This window comes from Dendrobates tinctorius, unplaced genomic scaffold, assembly GCF_039654945.1.
Source record: "Dendrobates tinctorius isolate UK_male_01 unplaced genomic scaffold, ASM3965494v1 ptg000043l, whole genome shotgun sequence".
In the NCBI taxonomy this organism is placed as follows: Eukaryota; Metazoa; Chordata; class Amphibia; order Anura; family Dendrobatidae; genus Dendrobates; species Dendrobates tinctorius.
Window position 1 is genome coordinate 5,894,489 of NW_027361711.1, and position 24,399 is coordinate 5,918,887.

Consider the following 24,399-nt stretch of genomic DNA (forward strand, 5'->3'; position numbering starts at 1 on the left):
AGCAGTTGACAACAAACTTGGTGAAACGGTCCCTTACAGAGCGCCACCGCTGTTTGACATCTCTCTTTACGTAACAAACCAAAAGAAAAAATGTTGGACATTTTTGAAGATATATAATATTAAACATCGTAAAAAGTATGCAAATTACCAATTTGCGACTGTACGCCATTGGTGAATTGATCCCAGTCGGGATACATCTGGCGGCAAATTTTGGTCCAGCACAGGTCCCTATAATATCGGTCCTTGTAGGTCTCCTCTGCCTGGTCCCAGATAGCTGGATAGTTCCGGACCTAAAATGTATACACAGTAATGTGTTAACATGCTGTAACCAACACCATATTTTTGAATTTTTAAATTTAGGGAATATGCCACCGATTTTGAGTACGATCACCTGCCTATACCACCGTCAGAGGATTATCTACAGCATTCTGCCATGCTCTAGATATGACACCAATGTTAGATTACACCAGCGAGTTAGATAATATACTCAACACAATCCGGTTCCAATGGGTGTCGTGGTCCGGTAGGGGGCCTCACATTTTGTACTGAAGCCGTCCTGCTTCATATATCTTTGTGACAATTCCCGGCGCCAGACAGGACAGCAACACCCACTGCAGCTGACCGTGCACCCTGGTAAGTGTAATATAAATAGTCGGGCCATTATCTACAGCATTATAGAATGCATTACAGAAAGCGATAGATAAGCCCATGGTGGGGACCACAGCAGATAGGTCTACAAATAGGTGACATATTCACTTTTCATCGAAACACAAACCAAATCCAAGCCCTAAGCCTAATCCCAACACAAATGACTACCATATAGATTTTTTCAATTCTTAAAAAATGAATTTGGGGTACCTCTATATTTCATATTCAGAAAGGCTATGCATACAGCTGTGGGCTGATGTTCTGAGCTGAGGAAGATGATGAATATCAGGCCGAAGCTGTCTGTGTAGCCTTTATGGCTATAAAATATAGGGTGACCGCCCCATACAAAGACATGTGATTCACAATATATTTCATAGGCAGAAAGGCTAGGCAGACAGCTGCTGGATGATCTGAATAGCCTTGGAAGGGGCCGTGGATATTGATCTCCCCACCTGGAGGTAAATATGAGCCCGCATCTGCAAAAGAAAGTCCGCATCTATAACATGCGTAAATTCTTGCGCCTACCCACTATCTTCCCACTCCCATGTAGCGCCGGGATATGGGGTAATATAAGGGTTAATGTCACCTTTTACTGATAGGTGACATTAGGCACGGATAATAATGGAGTAGCGTCAATAAGACGCATATCCATTTTCAATCCAAAAGTGTGAAAAAGTAAATAACCCCTAAAAAAAACAAAGAAATTAAAATAAAATAAAGACAATGGAGGGCCAGAAAAAATAAGCACAAACCTGCAGTACGATCTTTACAGCCTTGGAAGGGATTAATATCCGTTCCCCCTTTCAGAGGCGATAAAAATCATCCTGCACCTGTCTGCGTAGCCTTTATGGCTTTCACAATCAGGGTACCCCACCAAAAAAAATGACGTTGGGGTCCCCCATATTTTAGGGCCAGAAAGGCTAAGCAGACAACTGAGGGCGGATATTTCCAACCTGGGAAGGGGTTAATATCCATGTCCCCTTTCCCAGGCTAGGAATATCAGCCCGCAGCTGTCTGCGTAGCCTCTCTGGCTCTAAAAAAAAGGGGGACCCCAAAAAAAGACGTGGGGTCCCCCTATATTTTAGGGCCAGAAAGGCTACGCAGACAGCTGCGGGCTGATATTTATAGCCTAGGAAGGGGTCATGGATATTTCCCCCCCTGGCTACAAATATCAGCCCACAGCCGCCCCAGAAATGGTGCATCTATAAGATGTGCCAATTCCGGCACTTAGCCCCTCTCTTCCCACTCCCGCACCGCGGTGGCGGGATGTGGGGTAATGAAAAGGTTAATGCCAACTTTGATTGTAAGGTGACATTATCTCCGGCTAATAATGGAGAAGCGTCAATAAGACGCCGATCCATTATTAATCCCATAGAGAAATGTTTGTAAAAAAAAAAAAACACAGACACAATTAAAAAAAAAAAAATTAATGAAATAAAACACATTGTTTTTGACCAATTTTTTATTTCACTGGCACTCCATTGCGACGCCCTCGATCTCCTAGGAAAAAAATATAAAAAAACAAACCAAATTTATACAACCTGGTCCGACACAGTCCATAAGCGAGGGTCCCACAATGATCTGCCATGGAGAACAGTCACATCAGGAGATGTGACCATTCTCCATGGCTGCAGAAACACACTGACAGGAGCTTTGCTCCTACAGTGTGTTACTGCGCATGCGCCAGAGTTTAGTGACTCAGGTAACCTCCTTTACGGCATTGCTGCGTGGGAAAGTTCACACGCAGCAAGAGAGCCGTAAAGCGAGGTCCCGAAGCGCCCGAACACCGGGAAACTCGGCAATACACTGCAGGAGCACTGCTCCTGCTAGTGTATCGCCCGAGGACACAAGAGATCGCCGTGGGACAATCGATTATGGATTTCTGCGGACAGGGAGTATAGATTTTGTTTATTTTTTTCCATTTTTTTAGGGGAGCAATGGCTTCGGGGAACAAAATGTGCTGTATGGTGAGTATGTAATGTATGTTGTATGTTGTATGTCATGTGTTATGTCATGTAATGTTACATGTATTGTATATGTCCTTATGTGTATTTTTTTTTTTTTACATGCACAATTGTGCTCGGTCACCGCAGGGACTACTCTCCCATCCTATAGCCGGATAGGGGTAGCAGTCCCATACGGCAACTGAGCACAATTGTGGGGCTACTGTCGCATGGGGACTGACGCACACAGACTGACGCACACAGACAGACACATACATGCAGACAGACACACACATACAGACACACAAACATACATGCATACATACCAAGTCGATAAGACGCCCCACATCGATCCCCATGCGACGGTAGCCTTCCATGATGGTGACTTCCTTCTTCCCTACACTACACTCCGCCCACACACTTCCTCCCGCCTGACATCACTTCCCTATGCAGCAGTTTTGACACCTAAATCCGCAGCAAAAAACGCACATAGGCGGGATTTGCTGTGGATTCTAAAGACTCTATATAAGTCAATGGGAGCAGAACCGCTGCAGAATTGCTGAAATAATTGACATGCTGCGGATTGTATTCCGCCGCGAAACCGCGCGTTTTTTTCCGCACCATGTGCACAGCAGTTTCGTTTTCCCATACACTTTCATGGTACTGTACTTTGTTGTGGAAACCGCAGTGGTTCCACAGGTTAAAATCCGCTGCGGAATCGCAGCTGATTCCGCAATGTGTGCACATAGCCTTAAACATACTACTGACTGGAGTACTTTTCCATTGATTTCGGGCTTTATTTCCCTGTATCTATTGCTGAGCATTGAACATACTCACATTATCTTAACCTAAATCACTCTAAAATGGTTCTGGGTTTCCCTGCCTTGCCATGTGATGTGATAGCTCCAGAACTTTGGGGATGCTGGCACGATTACACCTGAGGTATCAGCCTTCTGTGACTAATGCAATCTTCTGCAATATTTAAATTGGAGATGGGCATATTTTTTGTAATTTTTAGGGATTTGACATGATCATCTCTTTTTGCAGCTGATATATCACATGGTATAGCATAGCCAATCAGAAGGGACTATCATACCTTGCAAAAAAATTAAGGCAGGGTAAGGAGCAGCTATTAATATATCTTTGGAATATGGGAGGAATACAAAATTCCCATAGAAAACCCATACAAACATAGATCATATAAACTCCTTGCATAAAACCCTTAATGGGTTTTGAATCCAAGGACTCTACCAAAGCAGGGATACAGCGCTATCCACTGAGCCACAGGGATGCCTTATTCATGAGTCACATACTAGGGGACAATGAATATTTATAGTGTAATCAACATTATTCCCACCTCATTGCAATTTAGGCAATGTTTTTGTTCTTTTTTTAATGATCCTCGGCTTCATCTCTAGCCATGGTGACTTGATTGATGACCAAAAAGCAGGAAGATCGATCTTGCGAAAGCCTAAATAGGTCCTCCAGGCTCTTCTCCACAGTTTTCTTGTTAATATCAAGCCATCGGCTTTCTTGTTTTCCTTTTCTTATTGCTTCTATTCGTCTGACCTTAATGTCCTTCTCCAGTGACTCCTCTGTTGGTATGATGTGTCTGGGTCGCCCTTCCAGGGCCGTGGGGTACTCGGTACCGGGCCGATGTCGGCAGGATGTGTCACAGCGGCGGTGACCCGGTCCGTGGCCCTGGGCGCCCAATTAACAGGGGAAGATCGAATGGTGAAATGTAGTTAATGGAATAGTTCGTGACGCCACCTGTGGAGTTCGGCAAGTGAGATGTTAAGCCGACGCTGCGTGCAGATCCTCTGGGGCTGGTGGTGTGTTGCAGCCAAGATGGTGAAGCACCCCACAGGTGAAGGTGTAGCCCCAGGGCAGTGTAGATGTAGGGGTAGAGGAGAGGCACAAGTGGTGTAGTAGCTGGTACCCAGATGTAGCAGTGCTGGGTGTGTTGGTGCAAGAATCAATGGAGGACACCAGGGCTTGTAGTTCCAAAGCTTTACTCACAGTCTGTAGTACACACAGGTGCCTGCATCCGTACTGTGTCCTCCGGGTCAGAGGTTCAATCAACCTCCAGGTCAGATGGAATGCTCCCTTCCAACGCTCCGCCAACATGTACCTTTCTGAACGTCTCGTCTTATAGCGCCTTTAAGTGTGAAGTACTCCCAGTACTGAGTTACACTGGAGTGCATCCTGACAGATGTTCCCAAGAACTCTACTTGTATGGCAGACAGCTGTAGCCTGCTTTAAGGACTCCTTACTCCTGAGTCCCGGCTCACTATCCAAGTTACTGTTGTGCCCCCAAGTCTTAGATGGGAGTAGTGCATTTACAGCCCACTACTCCACCGGTGTCTGCTGCAGTACCATTAGCATCCATACAACCTCGGGGACTGGGCCCCGGCCTTGCGCTTAGAACTTCTAGGTAGGGTTCTCCTCTAACCCACGTCCTCTGTTCCCTTTTACTCCTTTGTTCCGTACTAATCTCTCCTTCTCATGGAAGATCAGGTTTCAGTTCAATGTCTTTCTCCTTCTTTCCTTTCCCGTGCCAGCAGACACAGGTCACTGAGGTCTGCTGCAGCACCTCCTTCCTCCATCCCTCTCCCAGGGATCTTCTGTCCTCACTCCTCTCCGAGTGACTCTCCGACTGACTGACCGCAAATCCTAAACCTTCCCGCTCTTTTATGTATTCTAAGTCAACCCGCCTCCCAGCACGTTTCGTGTTCCAAGCAGGGAGCCACCAAAGGTGCTCTGCTACACTCCAAGCAGGGAGCTGCAATGTGGCTTTGCTGAACTACTGTATTGTGTGGGATGCAGATGTTGGAGCGTGGTCAGGAGCCTCCAAGTTACCTGGATGGTGAGGCACCACACCTTAGGAGGAGGTGCAGCACCTCTGTGGCAACTGAGCCTCAGGGGCGCCACATGTCCAATGTAGGCAAGTCAAAACTTCATGATCCTTGCTTGGAGTGACATGTCTGGTTTGATTTGTTCCAAAAATTGATTTGTTTGTTCTCCTTCCCATCCATGATATTGATAACATCTTTCTCCAGTGCCACACCTCAAAGGAGTCCATTCTTCTTCTGCTTGTTTCTTTATTGACAAAACCTAAGACAGAAGCAAAATTAACATATACCCTGCTATAAGTAAATAAGTAAAAGCAATAGTGCATATAAATAGCATAGGGTACTTAGTAAACCCCCTTTTTGATCAAAAAAGAGTAAAATCCATCCCACCAGCATCAAGGTGTACCCAAATCGGGATGGTCCTACCCTCTAGTACTAAAACCTTACCGTATGTCATAGTGACGTCAATTAAGTTGCAAGTTTATCCAAACCCAACCATAAAAAGAAGAGATAGAAAAAATCTGAAATCATTTCAGAATAAATAAATGTTCTATCCTAATACGTTGCCTTCACATTTTTCTAGAAATGTTACGAGTGTAGATGGATGTGACTACCATATTCAAAAAAAAAAAAACCTTTGCCTTGACATATCGTACGTGAATCATGTGCGCATTGTCTTTATTGTCACCAACACAAGTCTCTTTAATATTCCACATGCGTAGCTTCATCAGCTGTATTAGTTCTGGAAATAGGATCCACATGATATTATCGCTTGTTGAGAAGAGACTTTTGACGTTCATTATACTCTTTCTGTGTGGCGTATACAGGGTTAATTTTCTGCATCCAAAGGTTATCCATGCCTTTAACTAGGAGCCATTATGACAGAGGCAAAAGTCATACCGCGGAGCTATAAAATTCTATAACTCAAAGGTTAAACATTGAATACCGCTAAGTGCTGTACTATATAAATAGAAGGAAAAAAAAACAGCTGACTTGAGCTTTCAATGCGGAATCTCGGGGGATCTGAATGACATCATCACCTGTGATCACATACTGACAAGCAGCTGCTATTATTTAAAGGATGCCGTTATTGTTGTTTTATATACATTTTAGGATCAATGTTTGTCAAGCGTTTACTATTTCTTGGAATACTTCATCCATTTCCCATGGCAAGTTCTGTGATTTCATCTGGTAACCTATTAGGGTTGTTTATAAAAATAGAAAAAAAAGCGAAAAAAAAAATCACATCTGTCACGTCTATAAAAGGCCTACCGTATCGTATTGCATATTGCAATAAAAATAAGTCATCATCTTTTCCTGCTTGAACTTTTATCGCCGTGTACGTCAAACAGCCCTGCGCTGATTGCTTGCAGAATTCTACCTACATCATGCAGCCTTCATAGGAAAAAGATGTGAGACATGCACAGCAGCGGACTCCCTCCTGTGACTTTTTTTTTTTTTTTTTTTTTCACTATGTCACCAAAGTGAATTCCTTTAAGTAAAAACAAATATGCTTTGTGATCCGGTCCTGCGGCGCTAAAAGGTACGATGATGTTATTTGTCAGGCAGCCCAAAAAAAAGTCTTTGCTCCAAAAACTTGCCAGAAGAGGGAGAGAGAGAGAGAAAACACAACTGTTCTCCCAGCTGTTTCCTGTCTACAGTGTGTAAATGTAGATAAATGTGAGGATTTTCTGTAAATCCTTCTTCTGTTTGCTAAATCTGACTGTCACTGCTAAAATCAGAGCAGATCCTACGCAATGGAGTAAAGTCCTAATATTCAAATGTGACATAGCTTTCAATAGCTCTGTGGATTTCTTTTTTTTTTTTTTCTTCCTTTTCTTGTTATCAGCTAGCAATCTCACTTGCAGACCCTGTGCTTAAAGAAGCTATGGAAAAAAACAAGTCTTTCTCATCACGATTATTAAAGCGCTACTTTTGTGATATCTTAAAGGTAACTCTTTTACTCTTTTATTTGTATTTCATTCCTTTGTATATTTCTATTCTAATGATTTCCTGTGCCTCTTTTATTTCTTAGAATGCTAGAACGGTTTTTCCCATCTGTCACAGAGCAGTGAATTTGCAGTTTTCAAACTGCTGAATGTGCATTTTTGTGTATATGGCTATTTTATCTATATTATAGTGGAAAATTCTTAGAAGTTTAGAATGTGTTAGAATGTGCTTTGTAAGATCTTCACACAGTTCTGTGCTTATCTGGAAAGTCAATGATCTGCATGCATTGTTGTATTTCTGTTAATCCTGCTGCGTGACTTCTATAAGTTTACTGTCAGGATAGTTTTTTAATGCATTTTTTGGTAATAGATTAACCCTTAACATTCATATTCAAAAGACTTTTTAGATAACATTTCCATTAGATTTTTTTTAGGATATTGTGTTTCTTCTGTTGCCTTTTTTTTACTCCTTTTTTTTTTTACTATTATGAACATATTACTGCACCTGCTTTTCTGTGAGTAGGAAGTAGATGTTCAGTGACTTTACTTTAGATATTCCCTGCTTGCAAATGAATTATTCTTCAGTACATTTTATTTATAAGTCTTAATATCATTTCTTTCAATTATATTTTTCTGCCTCTTTTATACTACTCTTTGCTGACAAAGGGATGCAATGTTATATTAGGTAATTGATGAGTAAGTGTATGCTATATTATTATGCTCCCAGGATTTATTTCCGCACCATTGCTATCGTTTTTGTTTGAAACATTCAGGCTTATTTGGTCACGGTGGTTATACTGACCTTTTTTTTTTTTGCAGTTGTTGGACAGTCTTCAAGTTTCCTTTCTCAGCATAAAAAAAGTTTCTTAGGATTGTTTTTTTTTTTATTATAACTTGGAATGAGCTCACCGCCATTGGATCAGCCACCGAAAATGTTCACTTTAGGCCCAATCCATAAAACATGCAGTTGGTTGCCCAATTTTAATTTATTTGTTTTAGGCAGAAAAAAAAAGTGACAAACATATTGTAACAATCATTTATGATGATCTCTCTGTTGGCTGCTAGATTTCTGTATTCTGTTTATTCATCGGAATTGAGGTCGAAATAATGTTGGCTAGAATGTGAGTTCACAATGTTTGTGTGAAAGCCTCTGAGAACTATGCCTAATGGTTGGTTTAATAAACGTGTCCATTTTATGTCTTGAAATGAAGAGAAATGTCAATGTATGGCTCAGCTACTAAATGAATGGGATTTTAGAACTAGGAAATAACAGTAAATCAGCATATTGCCTATAACATGGAGTATAAACTATGTGACTTTAGTAAGGAAGAAAGAGAAAACAGTTGGATAGATACCCAATATGGGTCATAGAATGTGTTTTGACTAGCTATTTAATTGCCAAATCTTTGATATCTACACCTCGATAAATTAAGACACCAAAACTTTCGCAGTATAGGAAACTCTGGTGCATTGAGCATTAAATTACACTGGTTAAAGTTGGGCTGGGTAATGTAAGTCTAGAAAGTAGACACAGAATGTTACACTGAGCCCTTCTCTTTTTTTTGGCAGGGTTTTTTAGCAGTCAGGGATGCAAAATAATTATGTATCCTTCATCTTTAATACATCAAAGTCAACGTGTCTGACAATCATATTATTTGGCATTTGGTTTTAGAGAAGTTAAGGCACAGATTGAAAAACTGCCATAATGCTTACGTGTATTTAAAGAGACGTGTCCCAAAAATAAGCTCCACCGACTGGTGTGGTTAATGTTGAGGTATTACTAGTATTCCAACATGACTGATTTCATCTTGTACATTAAAAAGAAGGAACACGTCCTGCTCGTAGTAAAACTTGTTGAATTAACTACTCATTCAAAGGGTTTTTTTTATTGAAATGTAATATTTTACCCTGTCATATTTCATTGATCATTGGGTCACGCCCCTCACCCTTTTATACCACAAGCTCAGGGCTCTAAGTTAAGGAGAAGAATTGACAGTGATACTGGAATGCCTTAAAAACTTTATGTTACAAGGCTGTGAATGAAAAGGTAAGGACATATTGTGCTCGAAGTATTCAAGAAAGTCTTCAATATCATTTAAGAAATTAAATCATTTTTTGAAAATAATTTGTGAATGGAGTTTTAGCCTACAAGATTCACATTGGCATATATGGTCCTAGACCAAAAATGGGCAAAGCCCATCCATAATAACATGTAATTTGATAATAAAGAAAAGTCAGAACTCAATTAAATAATTCCAATTTGTCCAGTGAAGTAATTTTGGTATGTTTTTCTTCTAATTTTCTAATATTCAAGTTTATATCCAGCATTTTTTATCCTTTTAAAGTGGCCTATAATAAACTCTGGAGTATTTTACCAGTACAATTACAAGGGAGAATTTTTCACATGATAGTAGCCTGCGGTTTGGCAACAATGTTTTATTGGAATGACTGCTCACTTAGCTTATTGACCACAACATTCTGTCTTAAATCCTATGTAAAATCTATAGAATTCAATAATATGTCATATATATAAGAATCAGAAGATATTAACACGAATGGAGAATCAAACTTTTCTTGCGCTTCCTAATAGTTCAAGTCTAAAGAGACAGAAGTCTGCTGCCATGGGCCTGCTGCTATGGCATTAGGTAGCAGCACCAACGTTTTCTAGTTCAATTATGGTGCAGTGGTTCTTGAAAGTTTGTGAACCTTTTGATTTTTCCATCTTTTTGCATAATTTTAAACTAAAACTACATACGATTTGCACAAATATCCTAAAAGTAGATTAAATGAAATCAAACCAATAAGTTAAAAATGTTTGAGTTTTTAATTTAGGAAAATCATCCAGTATTGCATGTCTGTAACAGACAAAAGTCTGTGAACCTTTGAATTCAGTTTCAGGTGTAACCCAATTCTGCAAATGTAAATGCATCTAAACATTTCCAGTAATTGATGACTAATTATGCTTATTGACTTAGAGGAATGTTAGCAAATTCGTTTCTATAAAACACCTTCAACTTTACTATGTTGGTTACTCGCTTCAGGTCCTTCTACACATTTATATATGATTAAGGTCAGGACTTTTACTTGACCAATTCAAAACTTTAACTTTATTCTTCTTTAACAATTCTTTTGTACAATGACTTGTGTGCTTTGGGCTGTTGCCTTACCGCATGACCCACATTCTCTTGAGATTCATCTCATGGACAAATACCCTGACATTTTTCTTTAGAATTTGCTGATAAATTCAGAATTTGCTATTCCAACAATGATGGCAAACCGTCCTGGCTCAGATGTAGCAAAGCAGGCCTAAACCATAATACTTCTTACATCATGCTTCACAGACGGTATGAAGTTTATATGGTGTAATGCAGTGGTTTTCTTTCTACAAACATAACATTTCTCATTTAAACCAAAAAGCTCTATTTTGGTCTCAGGCATTCATAAAGCTTTGTTCTAATAGCATTATTGCTTCTCTTTGTGATCTTTAGCAAACTGCAAGTGGGTAGCAATGTTCTTTTTGAAAAGTAGTGGCTTTCTCATCTCTCAATTTGGTCATACACACCATTGTTATTCAGTGTCCTTCTGACAGTGTACTCATGAACAATACCAGTAGTTAATGTGAGAGAGACCTTTAGTTGCTCAGAGGTTATCTTGGGCTCCTTTTTGACCTCTTAAACTGTTACAAATCTTGCTCTTAAAGTAATTCTTGTTTTTTAACCACTCCTAGTGAAAATAGTTTATGTATTGAAATGCCATCATTTGTTTTGTACATAATCTGTATGACTGTTGATTGGTTCTAGTCCAGACTTTTTGGAGATGGTATTGTAACCTTTTCTAGCCAGATGAGCATCAAAAACTCTTCTCTTAAAGTCCTCTGAAATCTTCCATGATATAATTCCACCAACAAGTTTTGAAAAGATCAGACTTTTATAGATGACATGTGAAATTTGATAACTTTCCTCAATAAAAAAAGTCAAAGTGTAATATTTTTGGACTCATTTGTTTTATTTGGCTTTCTTTTTTTTACTTATAGGGCTTGTGGTATAATCTGATGCAGACTTTGGTAAAAAAAAGAATCTATTCAAAAAATTGGATAGTTTCAAGCATCACTGTCATATGCATGTAGTTTATATGATGAAATGCTGCTTTTATGTATTATAACATCCGGTAAAAGTTTATTAGCTAGTCACATAGTCTTTTGTGGTTACTCAACTGTTGTTATTACCAGTATAGGAGATGTGGTTGCATGCATAAATGTGTTAAAGAATAATCTGTTGAGTGGCCTTTACTGTATAGGTATTGAACGTTGAGTTGCTTGTCAAATTGGTGATAAATGGCCTGAACAATGGTATAAACTTTAAAAAAATAGTAGTCCTTATCTGTCCTTATCTGTCTGTCCTCAGTGTGACCTATGGACAGTGTTTAGTTTTTCTGCAACAAAATGTATGTGAACGTTCTATAAGCTAGTAGTACATACCGTATGCGTTGTCCACAAAAATAATTTGGGTGTTACAAATATATTTTTGGCCAGTATCAGCTTAGTATTGTGGTTGTAATGTTATTTATACAGCATGGATGAATTTCTACATGTTTGACCATGTTACAATTATTGAGGGTGTGTCTGCATTGTCCTACCCAATCTTCCACTGCTACTCATGATATGCAGTCCCATTGATGAGTTTTTCCACTACATACATTTATTCACTATCCATGGTATGATAACTGTATGATCACAGGAGTTTAGCATCTGGTAACCCTATTAATCCTGAGAATGGGGATCCTGGAGTTCCACACGCTTGGGGTTTGTCATTGTCCCAGTGGCTGGACCCCAACAATATCATAATATATATATATATATATATATATATATATATATATATATATACAGTGTCTTGCAAAAGCATTCAGCTCCCTGGAACTTTTCCACCGTTTCCCACATATCATGTTCAAACATAAAGATATCAAATGTAAATTTTTGATGAAGAATCAACAACAAGTGAAACACGATTGTGAAGTTGAACGAAATTTATTGATTATTTTAAATTTTTGTGGAAGTCAAAAACTGAAAAGTAGGGCGTGGAATATTATTTGGCCCATTTACTTTCAGTGCAGCAAACTCACTCCAGAAGTTCATTGTGGATCTCTGAATGATCCAATGATGTCCTAAATGACTAATGATGATAAATATAATCCACCTGTGTGTAATCAAGTCTCCGTATAAATGCACCTGCTCTGTGATAGTCTCAGAGTTCTGTTTGAAGAACAGAGAGCATCATGAAGACCAAGGAACACAACAGGCAGGTTCGTAATACTGTTGTGGAGAAGTTGAAAGCCGGATTGGATACAATATGATTTCCACAACTTTAAACATCCCAAGGAGCACTGTGCAAGCGATCATATTGAAATGAAAGGAGTATCATACCACTGCAAATCTACCAAGACCCTGGCCGTCCCTCTAAACTTTCATCTCAAACAAGGAGAAGACTGATCAGAGATGTAGCCAAGAGGCCCATGATCACTCTGGATGAACTGCAGAGGTCTACAGCTGAGGTGGGACAGTCTGTCCATAGGAAAATAATCAGTCGTACACTGCAAAAATCTGGCCTTTATGGAAGTGGCAAGAAGAAAGCCATTTCTCAAAGATATCCATAAAAAATGTCATTTAAAGTTTGCAACAAGCCACCTGGGAGACACAAAAAAACATGTGGAAGAAGGTGCTCTGGTCAGATGAAACCAAAATCGAACTTTTTGACAACAATGCCAAACTATATGTTTGGCGTAAAGGCAACACAGGTCCTCTCCCTGAACACACTATCCCCACTGTCAAACATGGTGGTGGCAGCATCATGGTTTGGGCCTGCTTTTCTTCAGCAGGGACAGGGAAGATGGTTAAAATTGATGGGAAGATGGATGGAGCCAAATACAGGACCATTCTTGAAGAAAACCTGTTGCAGTCTGCAAAAGACCTGAAACTGGGACGGAGATTTGTCTTCCAACAAGACAATGATCCCAAACATAAAGAAAAATCTACAATGGAATGGTTCACAAATAAACGTATCCAGGTGTTAGAATGGCCATGTCAAAGTCCAGACCTGAGTCCAATTGAGAATCTGTGGAAAGAGCTGTAAACTGTTGTTCACAAACACTCTCCATCAAACCTCACTGAGCTCGAGCTGTTTGCCAAAGAAGAATGGGCAAGAATTTCAGTCTCTCGATGTACAAAACTGATAGAGACATTCCCCAAGCGACTTGCAGCTGTAATCATGGCAAAAGGTGGCGCAACAAAGTATTAAGTTAAAGGAGCCGAATAATATTGCACGCCCCACTTTTCAGTTTTTGACTTCCACAAAAATTTAAAATAACCTATAAATTTCGTTCAACTTCACAATTGTGTTCCACTTGTTGATTTTTCACCAAAAATTTACATTTGGTATCTTTATGTTTGAAGCATGATATATGGGATATATGGGAAAAGGTTGAAAAGTTCCAGGGAGTCGAATACTTTCGCAAGGCACTGTAATAATGCATACTGTGTTTATTACCTACACAGTAGGTTATGATTAATTTATTGTGTTGTAAGACTGTTCAAAGGGTTGACATATACAGTGAAGGAAATAAGTATTTGATCCCTTGCTGATTTTGTAAGTTTGCCCACAGACAAAGACATGAACAGTCTATATTTTTAAGGGTAGTTTAATTTTAACATTGAGATATAAAATATCAAAAATAAAATCCAGAAAATCACATTGTATAAAATATATAAATTTATTTACATTTTGCAGTGAGAAATAAGTATTTGATCCTTCTGGCACACAAGACTTAATACTTTGTGGCAAAACCCTTGTTGGCAAGCACAGCAGTCAGACGTTTTTTCTAGTTGATGAGTTTTGCGCCCGTGTCAGGTGGAATTTTGGTCCACTCCTGATTGCAGATCATCTCTAAATCATTAAGATTTTGAGACTGTCGCTTGGCAACTTGGAGCTTCAACTCCATCCATAAGTTTTCTATGGGATTAAGGTCTGGAGACTGGCTAGGCCACTCCATGACCTTAATGTGCTTATTTTTGAGCCACTCCTTTGTTGCCTTTGCTGTATGTTTTGGGCCATTGTCTTGCTGAAAGACCCAGCCGTGACCCATTTTTAATGTCCTGGCGGAGCGAAGGAGGTTGTCACTCAGGATTTTATGGTACATAGCTTCATCCATTGATGTGGTGAATTAGTCCTGTGCCCTTAGCAGAAAAATACCACCAAAACATAATTTTCCACCTCCATGCTTGACAGTGGGGATGGTGTTCTTTGGGTCATAGGCAGCGTTTCTCTTCCTCCAAACATGTCGAGTTGAGTTAATGCCAAATACTTCAATTTTTGTCTCATTTGACCACAGCATCTTCTCCCAGTCACTCACAGAATCATCCAGTGTTCATTGGCAAACATCAGACGGGCCTCCACATGTGCCTTCTTGAGCAAGGGGACCTTGCAGGCACTGCAAGATTTTAAACCTTTACGGCGTAATGTGTTACCAATAGTTTTCTTGGTGACTGTGGTCTCAGCTGCCTTGAGATAATTAACAAGTTACCCCCATGTAGTTTTAGGCTGACCTCTCACCTTCCTCATGATCAAGAATACCCCAGGAGCTGTGATTTTGCATGGTGCCTGTGAAGAAACCAGATTGTATCTTAATTTCCCAGACAACCATGTTTTTGTAAACCCACAAGAATTGACTTTTTATCTGTATATTGGCTTGTGGATTTAAGTGTTTATGTCAGGTGGGTCAAGGAGACAGACTTGCATACCATTTAACATACTATGCAAGTCTGTAATAGTGACTTGTACATAGTATGTTTATCTGTGTTTATTGTGAGCTGATATGCTAATTGTGTATTGTATTCTATAGCCAGTTTGTTGATTTCTAAGGTAGATAGGGAAAGGCTGTGAGGGTGGACTGAAGCACACTGGGTAATTCTAAAAAATAACTTACATGTCTTGGGTATAAAAACAAGAGATAGAAAGAGCAGTGCTGATCTCATCTCATGACACAGAAAGCTACCAGTCAGACATTCTGCACAACACTCAACGGATGAGAAGACTGCAGCCAATTCATTATGGCACCATCACGAGGGACACGGATCTATTATTCTAAGGGAAACAACCTAGGAGTTTTCACCTCCGGTTAGAAGGACACAGATCTGATCCAGTGACCATCTTTGAACCATGGATATGTTTGGACAAAGCCAGGTTTTGGGACCCACTGGTCGCCTGGTTCCATGGAGATGGTCGGATAAGTCAGGTGGTGACTCTCGTGTCAACTGGCTTTGGACCTTGTATGGACAGTATGGACTGTCACCTCCCTACGCTTGTCTTTATCTCTTCTCTGTGTGTATATCACATGTGGAATGGCGACCCTGGGAGCTGTGATGTTTTGTCAACTGGTTTTGGACCTTCTACGGACTCTATGGACTGTTCTCAGCCATCTCCTTACGCTTGTCAATATCTCTTCTCTGTGTGTATATCACAGGTGGAATATTGACCCTGGGAGCTCTGACGTAACATCTACTCTTATCCAGGCGAGTCAGCGGAAGGGTTAGGCCCTGTACTGTGCACCGTGTTGGGGGTAATTGCTGGGATTGTTCTGTTTTGTATTGGGTGCTGTGGTTCAATAAAGTATTGCCACACTGTTTTACCCTAACGCTGCGTTGTCTGTGTAATATGTTACCCACGGGGAAATAGAGCAGACGTTCAGTGGTATGAGCCCTGGTCCATGCAGTCTTTCTAAAGGCAGCCAGGCCAGGGGACAAGAGCACCCACTGACCCCGTTTCTCCACAGTGCCCAAGATCGATCTCGATTGACAGTCATTTTGTATTTCTTCCACTTTCTTACTATTGCACCAACAGTTGTTTACTTCTCACCCAGCGTCTTACATATGGTTTTATAGCCCTTTCCAGCTTTGTGCAGGTCTATGATCTTGTCCCTGACATCCTTATAAAGCTCTTTGGTCTTGCCCATGTTGTAGACATGTAAAGACAGCTGTATTTAATGCAGGTAATGAGTTGATTAGGTGTTAGGAGTCGGATTTCTGCGTTTACTCAGCAGGGATCCAGATCCTCACATTCTGCACTCTCCTCCTATTTTTCCACTGCAGAGGAGATTTCAGAGGAGATTGCCTCGCAGCAAATCTCTCCTGAGGCTAAGTCCTTCTGTCCTCTTACTGGGCATGCTCATGGGACGATCTCCCATTGGAGATCGGGAGTCATGTGCTCAGGTCCTGCTCCAGTTCTCATTGGTCCATCTCAGAGATCTGGAAGCGTGCAGAAGGTCCCGGCTGCTATAAAAGGTGCGCATGGCTGTTCCGCCATGCACTAGTATAGACTTACTTGCTGCTGTGTGTATGAGGACGGATGCATGATTCTGGTGACTGACTCATTTGAAACCCCTTCCCTCTGATATTACGCATGTGGATAGGGACTGAGTTAGAATCAGCGCCAGCGCTCCTCTGCTGCAACATCCACAGCTGCTAGCGTCCGACATTGCGCTTGCGCCTTGCCTTTGTCATTTAGCGGCAGTGTCCACGCCGCTCTGCAGTAGCAGCCTCCTTTGCGTTCGCAGTTGCAACACCGCACACACGGTAGGTCTAGACAGAATTAGTGCCGCCGTCTTGGGCTACTCCTGTGACCGTATACCATGTGTGCGTTTTTTACTGAGTACTGTGACTACAACAGGCTCAGTCATTTGTGTTTGTACTTTTTGGCATCTCTGTGAGTTAACTGAGATTGCTCTGCGCACCTGGGTGAAGTTTAACCCTGTGTGCATTTCCGCCATATTGCTCCTGCCACCACTTAGCAGCGGTTATATCACCTACTGCACGGTGGACCCCGAGCGGTGAACGCACTTTATTATTATTTTTATTTAGTGCGTTCCGCTGTTCCTAACATTAGGAGCGTCTAACTGGTCTGTAGGAGTCAGAAATCTTAATGGTTGGTAGTGGATCAAATACTTATTTCTCACTGCAAAATGCAAATAAATTTGTATAATTTTTACAATGTGATTTTCTGGATTTTATTTTTGATATTCTATCTCTCAATGTTAAAATTAACTTACCCTTTAAATTATAAACTGTTCATGTCTTTGTCAGTGGGAAAACTTCCAAAATCAGCAAGGGATCAAATAATTATTTCTTTCACTGTACCATTCCAATTCCAAAAAAGATAGGGCACTGAATGAAATGTAAAGAAAACATGAATGCAATGATTGAAAATCTCTTATAGACACATTTTATTCACAAAAGAGTATAGAACACAGATCACAAGTTGAAACTTAAACATTTTCTAATTTCATTTGAAAAATTTAACTAATTTAAAAATTGATGTCAGCAACACATCTTAAAAAAGCTGGAACAGGGTTAACAGAAACCTGAAAAAGTAAGTGGTACTAATGTAAAACAGCTAGCAAATTTTTACCTAAGTCAGATGGTTGTGTATTAAAAGAGCATGTTAGAGAGGCAGAGTCTCTCAGAAGCAAAGATGGTCAGACATTTACCAAACCGTAAACAACTGCATTTAAAAATGTTCCTCAACATAAAATTGCAAAGATCTTGAATATCCCACCATGTACAGTACATATCATCAAAAGATTCAAAGATTCCAGAGAAATCCTTGTGTACAAGGGGCAAGACTGATGGTCTTGAATGCTCATGATCTACGAACCCCCAAGCCGTACTACATTAAAAACAGACATGTGATGTAAATTACTGCCTGGGCTTGGGAATACATCCAAAAAACATTATTTGTGAACCCTGTTTAAAGTGCAATAGAGAAATGCAAGTTAAAACTCTATTGTATAAACATACACAGCTTTAAGTTGACATTACCAGTTCTGTTAGGTGTAGTGTACAACAACCTAGACCTTCATTCTATAAAATAATCTATTGGTTTCATATTGCTGTCATTCAATGTTTAAATATTTTACAATCATACTATACACTATACCAAAGAGTAATAACTATAAATAATGTTATGTCATTTTTTAATTCATAGGTCAAGATGCACACAATGTCCTATCTTCATCTCTTCTATCTTGGTATATGTCTACTCACTTTAACCCACTCAGCCACTGCGGGTCAAGAGACACTTTGCGGTGCTGAGTTAGTGGATGCTCTTCAGTTTGTGTGCGGAGACAGGGGCTTCTTTTTCAGTAAGTTTTTCTATTGATATTTTATTATTTATTTATTAACTGATACCTTCAGGAGGTTATGTGGCCCAATAAAAAGGGCTGCGTACTTGAAAAAGCACATTTTGTAGGAAGTATTATGCTGTTGAGTTTTCCAGCAATAAGCTCGAAGGCTTGTTTTTAGGTTGAAACATTGGAATATGAAATACAATCGGTTATATCAATGTCGAAAAAATAAAAGGCACTTAAAGGGAATCTGTCAGTAGATTATGGAACTATAGTCTGAGAATAGCATGATATAGGGGAAGAGAGCCTCACTTGATCAGTGTATCACTTCCTGGAATGCTTGGTGTATGGTTAAAATCCAAGTTTTTTCTGTTATATATGTAGTATTGATGAGAATGCTGAACAGGGTATAACCACGCCTACATCACTGATTGGCAGCTTTCTGTGTAGTCGGTTTATTGTCAGCAAGCTGCCAGTCAGCGGTGGGGGCTGGGTTACACAGATTAGGCTAATCTTGCAATAATAATCTCTTGCTCATAAAACACTGATTGTACTGAAACCACAGCAAACTGTGGGCAATTGACACGTTCCTGCAATCAGGCTGTCTGCCTCTACATTATGCTGCTCTCAGATTAAATAGCAAAGACCTGCTGGTGGATTACCTTTAATGATTCCAATTTGATCTCCATTTACTTTATTGTGCGTTCATTCTTAGTAAATTGGATGTCCACAGACCCTGCCCCCACCCACTTCACACACACAATATTCATGTGGCATATACCGGGTCAGTGTATATCAGCGTACCTCTCTTTCACTGTAAAAGGAAAACATAGAATGCTTAGCTTTCCTATGCAGTGCATAATAAAAGAAAAAAAATCGTGTACCTCGCCCTATACATTTTTATTTCAATGAAAGCTTATAGTTAACATATTTCACTGTATGTGGAATATGTTGCAAAATTCAGTTTGGGGCAAATATACTGTAGGCTGAAATGAGAGGTGAATAGAGCCTTCCCTATAGGGAAACCTTGCCAGCACTGTTTAATCCCGGTGGCTCAGTGGTTAGCCCTTTTGCATTGCAGCGCTGGGGACCTGGGTTCAAATTCAACCAAGGACAACATCTGCAAGGAGTTTGCATGTTCTCCCCGTGTTTGCGTCGGTTTCCTCCGGGTACTCTGGTTTCCTCCCACACTCCAAAGACATACAGATAGGGAATTTAGATTGTGAAAAAGTTAACTAATTTAAAAATTGATGTCAGCAACACATCTTAAAAAAGTTGGGACAGGGTTAACAGAAGGCTGAAAAAGTAAGTGGTACTAATGTAATAGGGACAGTGCCGATAATGTCTGGAAAGCGCTATGGAATTAATGGGGCTATATAAGTGGGTAAAATAAATAAAAAATAAAAAAAATGCACCATTAGCAATAATAAATTGGCCATGTGAACCAGAAGACACGTTGGGTCCTATGAGTGGGAGGCACTTTTTGTATTTGCTTCCCCTTTTAGGCATCAGATGTTCTGAATCTCTTAATCTGTTATATTTAGAAATGCTCCTTTAAACTTTCAACGCCATCTGATTAAACATATATTGAGACTGGGAATGGCACAGTTGCTGCTAAAGGGCCCGTTACACATAGCAATATCACTGTAACGTCACCGATTTTGTGACGCAGCAGCGATATTGCTAGCGATATCGCTACATGTAATACTTACCTCCGACCGGCTCCCCGGCTGATTATCGCTTAACGTCCTGGACCATTTCTCGTCGGGCGCTTCCTGCTGGGCTTCCTGTGGCGCCAACGAGCGACGCATGGATGCGGGCGGGAGGACGTCAGGATCGCCTCGTCTGACAGGTAAGTAGCAACCCCCGACCCCTGCGATGTCGCTGGTGAGATCTGCCTGTGTGGCAGCTCACTAGCGACCACTTAGTGATGCACCAGCGATCCATATTGTTGTCGGGATCACTGGTGCATCGCTAAGTGTAACGGGACCCTAAGGCTACATGCACATGTTAAGTATCTGGTCAGTATTTTACATCAGTATGTGTAAGCCAAAACCAGGAGTGGGTGATAATACAGAAGTGGTGACATGTTTCTATTATACTTTTCCTCTGATTGTTCCTCTCCTGGTTCTGGCTTACACATACCAATGTAAAATACTTAGCATATACTGAAAGTGTGCACATTGCCTTATAATCTTTCTTTGCTGTCGAGATATTAGCAATTCAGATTTATACTGTAATACTGAGTAAGTGTAACTAATTAAAGGGGTTCTCTGGGAATAGAAAAAAAATACAGAAAGAAGATGTAATTATATGTTAATTCTTAAATACCTGTATTAGCAAGTAACACTTGTTTTGTCTAAGGAAGTAATCACAATAATAAATTAAAATGGCCACCGTCTAGTTACACTGACAGAGAGTTGTCCTAGAATATTAATATGGCAGTTGCTTTTAAACATGTGCAATATGAGGCTTTGCACGTCCCTTCTTGTGTAGCAGATAGATATTCTACTGATATACTGGAGATATCACAGGTGCTGAGGTAAAATGAAGTTGCACACATTGCTGTCTACTCTATATATCTGATCTAATACTGAAGATAACAGGAATGGTAAAGTTAAGGCCCCGTTACACTAAACGATGCACCAGCGATCCCGACAACGATATGACCTTGTCAGGATCACTGGTGCATCGCTACAAGATTGCTGGTGAGCTGCCAAACAGGCAGCTTCACCAGCGATCAGCACCAGCGAGGACACTGGTCTCTAAGGTAAATATTGGGTTACTAAGCGGCGCACGTCACTTAGTTACCCGATGTGTACCTTAGAAACCTGCGTGCCCATGCTGGGAGCTGCCAGCACGCAGGTTTCTAAGGTACACATCGGGTAACTAAGTGACGCGCGCCGCTTAGTAACCTGATATTTCCCTTGGTTACCAGCTGCCAGCACCTGCTTAGAGCGCTGGGAGCATCGCTGATCGTTGGCTCCCGCTGCCACACGCAGCAACACGCGCTGGCCAGCGGGAGAGCAACGATCAAAAAACGGCCGATCAGCGATACCCGGCGGGGGGGGGGGGCGGTCGCTGATCCTCGTCACACACAGTGATCTCGCTGGTGAGATCGCTGTGACGTCACAAAATCAGCGATCTCGCTAGCGAGATTGCTGTGTGTGACAGGGCCTTAAGAAGTTGGCACTCACACTGCTGTCCACCCTGTCTATCTGATTTAACACTGGAGATAACAGGGGTGCTGAGACAAGAGGAGGACGCTCACACTGCTGTCCACTCTGTCTGTCTGATCTAATACTGGAGATAACAGGGGTGCTGAGGTAAGAGGAGGATGCTCATACTGCTGTCCACTCTGTCTGTCGTATCTAATACTTGAGATAACTGGAGTGCCGAGGTAAGAAGAGGTTGCTCACCATGCTCTCCACCCTATCTGTCTTTTCTAATACTGGTGATAACAGGGGTGCTGAGGTAAGAAGATGCCGCTCACCCTGCTGTCCACCCTGTCTGTCTTTCCTAATACTGGTGATAACAGGGGAGCTGAGGTAAGAAGAGGCCACTCACCCTGCCCTCCACTCTCACTGTTTTTTCTAATACTGGTGATAACAGGGGTGCTGAGGTAAGAAGAGACCATTCACCCTGCTCTCCACTCTCACTGTCTTTTCTAATACTGGTTATAATAGGGATGCTGAGGTAAGAAGAGGCCGCTCACCCTGCTCTCCACACTGTATGTCTTTCCTAATACTGGTGATAACAGGGATGCTGAGGTAAGAAGAGGCCGCTCACACTGCTCTCCACACTTTCTGTCCTTTCTAACACTGATGATAACAGGGGTGCTGAGGTAAAAAGAGGCCGCTCACCCTGCTCTCCACACTGTCTTTCCTAATACTGGTGATAACAGGGGAGCTGAGGTAAGATGAGGCCCCTCACTTTGCTCTCCACCCTGTCCGTCTGATTTAATACTGGAGATAACAGGGCTGCTAAGGTAAAAAAGGATGCTCACACTGCTGTCAAGCTTGTTTTTCTTAAATCTCAGTACATCTGTAGCTTGATAGCATGTTGTATAAGTCACAGCGGAGCTTCGTACTGTACATGCTCACTGCCAATTATTCTATTGCCATTCTATGACAGGCTGGTGTGAATGTAACAAGACTGCGTACTTCTTAATGTATTACAGTGATTGCCCCATCCGGTAAAAACAAGTGTGATTTGCTAAAAAAAAATATTAAGAAATTTATTTAAAATGATTTTCACTTGAAAGTTTTATTTTTTTGCACTCCAGGAGAACACTTTTAAGATAGATTGCTGAAGATATTATATCTAAGTGCTCATGCACAATGGCATAGAGCATTTATGGCAACTTTGTACTAAGCCACACGCCTTTCAGGCACTACAATACAGGCTTCACTGTGCAAAGTATCTACAGTCATACTTTCTGGAGAGTTCCAAGTAGCACATCATAAACTCACATGCATTTTGGAGTCAATGACTATTTCAAAATTATGTGTATGGAACTTGTAAGCCGGCTGGAATGTCACAGGCACTTGTAGTACAAAGTGAAAATATTTATTGTTCTCTCACAATGAGGCAGAATAATCTTGCCGGTTACTGTCAATTTAAGTGATACAAAACGGAATAGATACACAGGTTTCTTGGTTACTCCCAAATTTGGGAAGCAATTACTCTTGAAAAATTGAAATAATGGAGAAAAATTACAGCTTCTTTGGGGAGGTTTGGTGGTCAGGTGTCATGTCGGACGCTATTCACACCACAGCGTCCGGCAGGCAGAGGTAGTTCCACCTCCGTCCACTATAGCCTCAGTGGCGCCGGCTTGAGTTTCTCAGGCTATCGGGGGTTAATCTAGCTGAAGATCAGGTTGGATGTTTGGTCACGCCCACGGTCTTTAAATAGTCGTGCTGGCCTATGTGCGTCGCCAATTATAGCTTGTGTGTCATACCAAGTGGTTCCGGTCTGGAGTGGAGGTGTTGGAGAGAGAGAGAGATTCATATCTGGTGTCGTATGATCCATTGTTACCTTCTCGCCTTCCCATATTTGTGTTTTGTTGTGCCCTGTTCACATTACTGTATAGTCCTGTGTGTATGCAGCGCGGTGCAGTTTAAGTTCTCCCTGTCTGTCTTTATTGTTTGGGGCTTTGGTGGTTTGTCTCCTCACTGGGTGGAGGGTGGAGGGCTAAGCTTAGGGCTGAGCAGGAGATAAGGAAAGGGTGGAGGCTCAGGCATTTGCACCTTCAGCAAAAACCCTGGGTTGAGGGTCAGACAGGGTTTCCCCTAGTTAAAGGGACATCACAGGGGCCCCGGGTATTTCTGCCTTAGTTGACCTAAGCCCCGCGTGACATCAGGAAGGTAAATGATGGCTCTTTCTCAAAACTTCTATGCAGGGTCGAACTTGGCAACGTTGGATCCAACAGAGGACTTGATTCTGAGGGACTTCCTTTCATCTATATGAAACTAATGCATTATCATTAAAGGGAACCTGACAGCAGGATTGTGCACAGTAACCGTGTCAGGTCGGGGCTGTTATACTGATTAAAATGATACCTTGGTTGATGAAATCCGTGTTGTTGTTGTTGTTTAATTTTTATTTTCGGTTTTGAGGTAATGATCTGCTCGTGCTTTGGGGTGGACCTGTGGGAGGGTCTTCATGTTGGTCTCTGATTAGATATTCATAATGCACACTGCTGACAGGTGACTGATCCCTCACTGAACTGCCCCCTAGTTTGCATAATGAATATTGAAGAAAAATAATACTGAATAAAAAAACTGAAGAAAATACTGAAGTGCCATCCGCATGTTTAGTGTCCTAGTAATAACTGTT

General features: G+C 41.1%; 1 protein-coding gene across 2 annotated transcripts in view; it reads left to right on the forward strand.

Annotated features, from left to right (window-relative positions):
• The first annotated feature begins 6,842 nt into the window (after window positions 1-6,842).
• The window catches only part of IGF1 (insulin like growth factor 1), a 168,599-nt gene continuing 151,042 nt past the window's right edge, over window positions 6,843-24,399 (forward strand). The window contains exons 1-2 of one of the 2 annotated variants that reach the window (XM_073575164.1): window positions 6,843-7,394; window positions 18,423-18,579. In XM_073575164.1, coding sequence (XP_073431265.1) covers window positions 7,332-7,394; window positions 18,423-18,579 — 220 coding nt within the window. In that variant the 5' untranslated portion in view covers window positions 6,843-7,331. Of the gene's footprint in view, window positions 7,395-9,378; window positions 9,440-18,422; window positions 18,580-24,399 lie in introns of those variants that run through there. The other variant, XM_073575165.1, reaches the window with a different exon arrangement.